Below are 10000 nucleotides of genomic sequence, written 5' to 3' on the forward strand. Positions count from 1 at the left end.
GGATACACCATATACTATCATTAAATATTTAACTTTATGCAAATTTGGATAAAAATCAAAACTAAATCTTCAATGCATTTATTTTTCATATTGCACAAAGGAAACATGTTTTTATTCTCTGAGAATTTCCATGTTTACAGAGTTTAATTGCAGACACTTCTTGGGAATACAAGACCTTAGCTTTTACATTCCAAAGAGCACAGCATAAGACTTCATAGGCTCTTGCCCTCCACGTTTTGCAAGACCTCTAAGGCCTTCAGAAACTTCTGGAAGAACTTTAAGGGCTCTTTTCCTTAGCTAAGAAAAATGCGACAGAATAGTTTTTACTTCAGAAGAATTCAGAGAATTTTCCTTCTTCTTATAGAGTCTTATGAATAGTGATTCAGTCAGTAGTTGAAGATTATGTCATGTGTAAATATACGTACACATGTGAAATATACACTATATTTCTTTATGAAGTCTTATGTAAAATCCTAATATCAAGGTTGTTTCATATCTTTTTTTTTTTTTTTTTGCCTTCGCGATGTCTCTTCATTTATTTGTATTGGAGTCTATATCAAACCAGGCGGGGAGGTGTGAGGATACACACATCGTGGATTGGGGAGGGGGTACATATATCACGAAGGGGAAGGGATGAATATATTACGGAGGGGAGGTGGTGGATTTATCACGAAGTGAGGAGGGGGGGGGGTAAGGGAGCCCATGTTTTAGAAGTACTGCTGCATATCTTCGCCCGTGACAAACTCGATCCACTCGACGTAAAGAGGGAGGAGGGCGTGTCCTGAGGGGTACCCCTCCATACACCCGAAGGCAGCGCCGAAGACGAGGACGGCGACCTGCATGATTCTTCCTTGGACTGTCATGACCATGGCCGGTGATCCGCTGTCACCCTGCAGAAAGGAGATAAAGCAAATAAAGCTAGGCTCTTAGAAATACGAAGGTCATGCAGATGTACGTGAAAATGCATGTAACGGGGGCCAAGAATAATAATGATAATAATAAAAAAAAAAACAAGAATCAATTGGTAACCCCTCTTACAGTGGGATATTTAGAAAGAAAACTAGTCCGAAAATGTTTGTTAGAAATTAGACACTGATTGATATGTTTGTTACGGAGCCTGGCTCGGTGCACGCGTCGCCAGGCTGACTTATCTGTGACAGATTATTTCTTCATCAATTTTGATGTCACTGAAATTGTTGAACCATTTCTCTGCACAAAGATGTTTTCCTCGTTTCAGTAAAATCACTTCAGCAGTCAGAATAAATGGGTGAGTCGTCAGTGGTAGTGGAAGGGTTAGGTCATCTTAGGTATACCAATCAAATGTTAGTGGGGAGGGAAGGCCCTAACGGATAACCAAGCACTGGGTTTTGTTTTTGGTAGCGATATTCTTTAATGTGACCCAACAAAATATATCTGTTTCATTGCAGATAATCAATATTTGACTTGCATTTGAAAACAGTGAATAGCATTTTATTATGTTGTAGGTGAGTCATGCAGTTTGCATGCAAACACTTCGGCAGAGAACAAGACTTCCGCTGTTGGTAATATTGCGGTCACATTAACCTGGCCCATAATGTACCAAAATTATGTAAATATGTCTGTTACTGTTGAGTATCTAACACATTGCTACATATTGTAACTCACGCACAATAAGAAAAATGTAAAAAAAAAAAGATAATGCAATATCGGCGAAATGCATATTTACAGACTTCTGAGGCATCATTGGTTAGATTGGGATGTCTGCATTGTTGCGATCTCGTACCTGGCAGGGTCCTTTGGCGTTCTTCCCCGAAGTACACATGAGGGAGGGCGTCATGATCCCGTAGTAGTAATCGCAGACGAGGTTGTCCAACACCTGGACGTCCACGTTTCGCAGAACTTCGGAGATCGTCTCCTCTGTGGATGCATTGGTATATCATGTACACATGAATATACAACTTGAACTCTAAATAATTGTCTGATCATCGTCCTTTTTTTATTCTTTTTATTCTTTTTCATGCCTATTTTTTCAGACGTTCCTCATTCTACAGGGTGGCTGGCCTAATTACTGATGTGGAAGTTGCTGTTGCTCAGGTTACGGATAGTTGGCAACCATTACTTGAAAAAAATATTGCATTATGTAAATTGAACACATTGTTTCGGAAAAGGAACTAAAACATAATTCAGACGGAAGGAAGGAAATGGAGGCGAAAGAAAACGAGATTAAGAAGGAAGAAAAAATGAGAAATGGGAAGCAAACAAGAGAAAATGAAAAAAGTTCAAATAAACGTGATTCAGAAGGAAGTGTCTAATGAAATCATAAAACTTGTCAAATCGAGTCCACACTAGGAAAGATTGTCAGCAAACAATGCTTGTAAGCACTGTTTGCCAACAAAGATTAATATTGACACACAAGCACAAATACACGCGCACACACACACAGAAACACACACACACACACACACACACACACACACACACACACACACACACACACACACACACACACACACACACACACACACACACACACACACACACACACACACACACACACACACACACACACACACACACACACACACACACACACACACACACACACACACACACACACACACACACACACACACACACACACACGTGGCGCAGTGGTAGAGTTCCCGGCCGCCACTACGGCGGTCTGGGTTCGAATCCCGCCCAGGACTGAAATTATTTCAGTGTCGCTGCGCTGCGAGTTGTTACTTCAATTCTCGTGTGTGTGCGTGTAAGGTCACAACATAACCCATAGATCGGCCATATATGAGCTCTGAGCTCTCTTACGGGAGGGACATAGCTGTCGATCACGAGTCCAACACGTGATCCAAGACCATGGTGAATCCCACACACGTGCGCGCCCGCACACACGCACGCACGCACACATACACATACACACACACGCACGCGCGCACGCACACATACACACACACACAGACACACACACACAGTCACACGCACGCACACACACACATACTGATCGGGCCATACATGAGGTATGAGCTTCCATCAGGGGGGATAACATCTGTCAATCACGAGTCCAACACATGATCCGAGACTATGGTGAATCGCACCCAAAACACACATGCACAATATCTCATATCCCAACCTCACCCAATAACGTATATACTCTTTGTATCTATTAATGATATGGGACAATGAATCATGAATTGATTTCACCAAAGCAGGCCGTGGACACTGTGACATGTTTCGTATCCTGTAGTCAAGGCCGGCGAGCAGGTTTGCAAGAGCCGCTAGATAAGAGGTCAGATAGACTGTAAATTTTGGTGAAGGCAACAGGAAAACTGCCAAGGTCTCCACTTGCGTTGAAGCAGAACGAAGGGTGACTTTGGAGAAATGACGAAATAGATGAGTTTTCCTTTTCACTTCCCTCCTCGTTTCCTTAATTTATTATTCTTTTCAGTAAACTAAAATATTTTTTGTTTTTAATTATAGTTTAAGAATAAAGCGTTGGTGCTTGTGCTTAGTTTTTAGTCTATTCTGATACATGATGGTGTGTAGAGGTACGAAAAAACAAAGTACCTTTCATAGAAAACCATAGCAGTTGAACAAATAGGGGTGACTATAATATTTGTGCCATTGTAAATGGTTTCCTGGGAGTGGTGGAGAGACGGAAAGCAAAGGAGAGAGGAATAGGGAAAGATAAAAAGTGGTTCAATAATCTTCTATAAGTAGATTCGCCTCCGAACACACACACACACACACACACACACACACACACACACACACACACACACACACACACACACACACACACACACACACACACACACACACACACACACACACACACACACACACACACACACACACACACACACACACACACACACACACACACACACACACACACACACACACACACACACACACACACACACACACACACACACACACACACACACACACACACACACACACACGCACACAACAAAACGGATTTTGTAAAACTAAGAAAAAAATTCCAAAACATACATTGGGATAAATTCTCTAAAGAGGAAACAAAGATGGAAGACAAATGGAACATATTCAAAGAAAAGTACAAAGAAGGAATTAACAAATACTCGTATGTACCAAAAAAGGAAACAAAAAGAGATTTATATAAAATGTTGGTTCAACAAAAGTTGTAGTGAGGCGAGCCAGGAGAGACAAAGCCTGGAAAAAATGGCAAAAAGATAGAAAAATATCTAAATGGCAAACGTATATAAAACTTAGGAACAAATATGTGAACATACGCAGGAAAGAAAAAAGAGAATATGAAAGGTATATCATAGACAAATGTAAGGATCAACCTAAACTCTTTTACAGATATATAAATGACAAACTAAAGGATAAACATGAAATAGTGAAACTGCGTGCAGGAGATAAAGAATACATAGATGACACAGAGATGGCAGAAGTTATGATCAGATAATTTCAGGTCTGTTTTTACAATTGAGAACTCACAGTCTTGGGAAGATGGACAACAAGAAAGATCACCCATAATGAAAGAAATAAAGACAACACAAAAATAAATAAGAGACCAAATAAAAAGCCTAGATGTCAGAAAATCGCACGGACCAGATGGAATTGCAAATTGGATACTGAAAGAGTGTATAGATGAACTGACAGACAAACTATACAAGATAATTGACTTCTCACTCAAAGAGGGAAAGGTACCGCAAGATTGGAAAGATACAAACATAGTACCAATATATAAAGGAGGAAATAGAGAAGATCCTACAAACTTCAGACCAGTATCCCTCACAAGCACTGTGGCAAAAATATGCGAAAAGGTCATCAGGAACAAATGAACCAAACACTTGGAAGATAACAAAATAATAAACCCCAAACAATTTGGCTTTAGAAGTGGAAGATTGTGCACCACAAACTTAATCTGCTTTTACTCGAGATTAATTGAGATAATACAAGAAAGGGATGGATGGGCAGATTGCGCCTTCTTAGATTTGCAGAAAGCATTTGACAAAGTACCACAAAAAATAATAAGTAAAATTGAAAAAATAGGAGGAATTCAAGGCAAACTGTTGGAATGGGTGAAGGATTTCTTAACTGGGAGAAAAATGAGATTGGTACTTAGAGACAAAAATTCGAAATGGGAAGATGTGAAAAGTGGCGTCCCACAAAGCTCTGTTTTGGCTCCTTTAATGATTGCCATATACATAATTGATATGGATGAAGGAATAAATTGTTACATGAACTTTTTTGCTGACGGTGCCAAATTACTCAAGAGAGTGAAAACAGAGGAAGATTGCAGATCGCTGCAAGATGAATTGGATGAAATATGGGAATGGAGTCGGAGATATTAGATGAACTTCAACATAAAAAAATGTAGCATAATGGAATTTGGAAAAAGTAAAAATAGAGTTTCGGGACAATATAAAATTGGAAACAAATAAGTCAAAAAAGTAAACTCAGAGAGGGACCTAGGAGTAATCATCTTAAGTGACTTGACACCTGACAAACATGTAAATGAATTATTTGGAGAGACTTACATCTTATTAAGATCAATGAAAGTGGCCTTCGAATACATAGAAATGGTTAAAAAAATAATTGTTACACTGATAAGACCGAAATTAGAATATGCTGTATCAATGTGGGCACCTAGCCCAAAAAAGAACATAAAAAAATGAGAAAGAATCCAAAGAGCAGCGACAAAAATGGCACCCACACTGTCAGATCTGACATATGAACAAAGATTGGAGAAATTACAGTTGTCAACACTAGAACAGAGAAGGGAAAGAGGCGATTTGTTGACCATTTTCGGAATTATGAAAGGGAAGGAAGTTCTCGATAGAGACGATCTATTTAAGTGGGAAAGAAGAGAAACAAGAGGACACGAAAATAAACTAAAGAAAAACAGTTACAGAAGAGACCTGAGAAAGAATAGCTTCCCACATAGAGTGATCGATGTCTGGAACAAACTGAAAAGAGAAACAGTGAATGCCAGAACTATACACGATTTTAAGAACAAACTGGATGTGGAGAGATACGAAAACGGGGCACTACGAGCATAGCTCTCGTCCCGCAAAATACAACTAAGTAAAACTAGGTAAATACACACACACACACACACACACACACACACACACACACACACACACACACACACACACACACACACACACACACACACACACACACACACACACACACACACACATATAACCAGACGGCTCGGCGGCGCAGTGGTAGCGTTCGCAACTGCTAACTTAGCGGTCCGAGCTCGAATCCCGCCCAGGGCTGAAATAATTTCAGTATCACTGCGCTGCGAGCCGTTACTCCACCCTCGTGGGCGGGGAGTTAGATGTGTATGTGTGTGTCAGTTCACAACATTATCCACAGATCGGTCATACATGAGCTCTGAGCCCTCATCCAGGAGGGTAGTAGCTATCGATCACGAGTCCAGCACGTGTTCCTAGACCATGATGAATTACACACACACACACACACACACACACACACACACACACACACACACACACACACACACACACACACACACACACATAGACGCAAACACACGCACACACACGCGCGCGCGTCCAGGGCTGAAATAATTTCAGAATCGCTGCTCTGCGGGTTGTTACTCCAACTCTCGTGAGTGGGGAGTTTTGTGTGTGTGTGCGTGTATGGTCACAGCATTAACCATAGATTGGTCATATATGAGCTCTGAGCTCTTTTCTGGGAGGGAAATAGCTGTCGATCACAAGTCCAACACGTGATTCAAGACTATGGTGAACCATGGTGAATCACACACACATACTTACCGTCGTCGACGTGTCCCCATCCGGCCACGGTGACATTACGACCGATAAAAATGTCATGTATGATTTCGTGGTGCATATCTGTTGGCGAAAGCGGAGATGTTAGTAACTTGTTCCTTTCATTGTGTTGTGCTCATGGCACAAACACACGTGTTCTGGGTAATCCACACAGTCACTATTACCGGTAACTACTGAATCAGTTCTCAGGTTTCTGTACAATTGTTACTTACCTTCCCAGTCCACTGCACCGTCGTATTGGGGCACCTCTGTGGAGGTAGATTCCTCGTCGGGCGAAATGACAGGCAAGAGGTTAATCAGGTCATAAACGTTCTTTGGCGGGAGGCAGATGGGTGCAATATAAGCTGCAGAAGAAAGGGACATTTGTAAATTGTGTTTTTTTCGCTGGCCGCTCACAAATGCATCATATCTGGGGTGAAGGACCTCTGGCATGAGTCCCAGAGGATGGTTCTTTTACTTCGTAGTTCTGGTGTCAAAGTTCACTGTGGACTAATCAAGAATTGGAACAAGAACAATAACAACAATAATTACAAAAGTCATAACAACAGTGACGAAGACGACGATGACAACGATGACGGTAACAACAATAATAGTAACAGCAACAATATCATCAACCACAACATCAACAACAAAATGTTACATTTTTCTTTCGTAATCTATTTTCTGTTTTCATCTTTACCTCTCTCTCTCTCTCTCTCTCTCTCTCTCTCTCTCTCTCTCTCTCTCTCTCTCTCTCTCTCTCTCTCTCCCACCCTCTCTCTCTTTCTCTCTCTTCAATTTCCTCACATAAACTCAGCATCCCACTCCCACGCAATGCAAAGTGAGAATACCCTGATAGAGCAAACCCTGTTAGCTGCGGCAAACAGCTATTAATTTAGGTCAATGGGTCGCCTCCCTGCCTGGTTAGGGCTGTCGGGAACCATTGCAGGAAGCCCGCAGCGGGTCCCGGTAATCGAACTCACGGCCACCTGCTCATGAGTTCGACACGGTATCCACCGAACTACCGCGCGGCCCTTCCTCGCCTATCTTCTTCCATAATCCATTCACACTCTTTCCTTTCTTATGAGTACCTACTCGAGATATTGTGTCCAGCCCAAGGCCGCACATAACAAAAGTCATACACACTAAAGCAGTGCCCACACAAACTTGGCCTAGTTTTAGATATCACATGCTCCAGATATGAAAATTACAGTGAAGACATACAGCATACTCACTTCAGCAAAAGGTTCGGGCAAAAATGCCACATGAGAACAAGTCCTCATCTATCCTGACCTAACCAAACCTAACCTATCCTACCCTACCCTCTAACCTAACCTAACCTAACCTAACCTAACCTACCCTACCCTAACCTAACCTAACCTAACCAAACATAACCTGGTCAAACCTCAATTTGGATTTTTTTTTTCTTCTTTGTGATTTTCTTCCAAACAACCTTTCTCCGCTTGTCAACATATGTTCCTCCGACAACACAGACAGCAAAGCAAAATTACTTTTTTAAAGGGTCTATAGGAGAACCCTGTTTCCCTTGCCGGGGTCCCTTAAGGGTGTCAAGTGGTTCGCCAGAGGAGCCTTCAAGCCTTACCCGAGAACGTCATCTCCTGCGGGAGTCGGAGAAGAGCCACGTCGTTGTTCAAGGGCGAGGGAACGTTGAAGTCGGGGTGAATGACGACAAGGTCGACCCGGAAGAACTTCTGGGAAGGCGTCAGGGTGTACAGGTTGTGATCGCCCAGGAGAACGGCCAGGTGAATGACTGGGATCCTGCCGGAGGAAGGGCTGTTCAAGGAGAATCTGGGTGGAGGAAGAGGAAGAAGAGGAGGAGGAGAAGGAAGAGAAGAAAAAAGAGTCTGTGGAAGAGAAAGAGGAAGAGAAGGAGGTGGATGACAAGGAGTAGGAGGAGGAGGGGGCAAGAAGGAAAAAGAGTGAGTGAAGGAGAAAATGGAGGAGGAGGAAGAGATGGAGAAGGATTAGGAGAGTAGGTGAAGGAGAAAGAGGAGAGGAGAAGGAAGAGGACGAGGAGGGAACAGTGGGAGCAGATAAAGAGCAACAAAAGAGTCTTGCGTCAGCCGCAACAAAAGAGTTTTGCGTCAGCCGCAACAAAACATCTAAATAAGGGGCTATTCTTTTGGGTGGAGCAATTTGTTGCTTCTATTTTCCAAGACCAGAAATGGTCACTAAGTTTATGCATAGCATACAAATGTACGATGCTAAAAGCTAAGGATTAGATGATCTGTCGAAGATGCTTACAATGAAATTTCAGATTCGGAAGAGCTTAGAATGAAATTTACAAGTAAAAAATTTCCATACCTTTTGCTCATAAAAAATCATGGAGTACTTAGATTTTTTATTTCATACAGGATAAAATATACAAACGTAACCCATGGTCTATGACCTTGGGTCTCCTAAGATTTATGATAATGATATCCTCATCGCTGACATCCTCGTGACAGTATGGTATAGTCCCCCCCTTAAATTCTGCCTAGCCATCCTTAAGTAAAGTCGCATTAAATCCTTTGTTAGATAAGTTTTGCATTTTACCTGTGTGTACAATGAGCACCAGTGAGGATCCATCTAGAGTGTATAACTGTTCCACCGCAGATGTGGCAGTACTGACCAATCATTAATCCGCATTCCTTGAGCACAGCAACCTGTCGGCATATAAGTAAAGTATTTATAGAAAACGTTGCTCTACACATGTGTAGAAGAAAGCGTATAAGGTAAACCCTTAACTTTGGAATAGAAGTGCTGTCCCGAACTATTTCTAAACAAGTAACACTTTGTATTTACCTAGTTGTATTTTACGGGAAGGGGAGCTATGCTCGTGAGGTCCCGTTTCATATCTCGTTTTTAACTGTGATCATTATCATTTGCATTGCTATACAAATGCAACCTCAAAACACTCATATAAACTTAAAAATCCGCCAAATATAGGGAAATATTTTCCTGTTTTTCTTTTAGATAGAGATATGGTTGTGTAGGCTTTGTTCATTATATTCTCGTGGAGCTGGGCGCGTTACCACCACAGGTAGTGCGTTCCCAAAAACCTGGAGTGCATTTCCGTCAATGCGTTACAGATTCTAATTTCCTTAGAACGGTCCGCATTAGTGCGCATGTGTATATGTATATACACATACACAGTATGTATACGCAGATTTTTCAGTAATGCACTACCAGTCCGGCAGTAT

General features: G+C 41.7%; 1 protein-coding gene across 1 annotated transcript in view; it reads right to left on the reverse strand.

The window, feature by feature from the left end:
* Positions 1-186: 186 nt before the first annotated feature.
* The window catches only part of LOC143021409 (venom serine protease 34-like), a 35527-nt gene continuing 25713 nt past the window's right edge, over positions 187-10000 (reverse strand). Inside the window, exons 8-13 of the mRNA XM_076178854.1 lie at positions 9354-9463; positions 8401-8576; positions 7031-7162; positions 6804-6881; positions 1763-1896; positions 187-890 (exon numbers count right to left, since the gene is read on the reverse strand). Coding sequence (XP_076034969.1) covers positions 708-890; positions 1763-1896; positions 6804-6881; positions 7031-7162; positions 8401-8576; positions 9354-9463 — 813 coding nt within the window. The 3' untranslated portion in view covers positions 187-707. The remainder of the gene's footprint in view (positions 891-1762; positions 1897-6803; positions 6882-7030; positions 7163-8400; positions 8577-9353; positions 9464-10000) is intronic.

Source organism: Oratosquilla oratoria, chromosome 42, assembly GCF_046742065.1.
Source record: "Oratosquilla oratoria isolate Oo_2021 chromosome 42, ASM4674206v1, whole genome shotgun sequence".
NCBI classification, from domain to species: Eukaryota; Metazoa; Arthropoda; class Malacostraca; order Stomatopoda; family Squillidae; genus Oratosquilla; species Oratosquilla oratoria.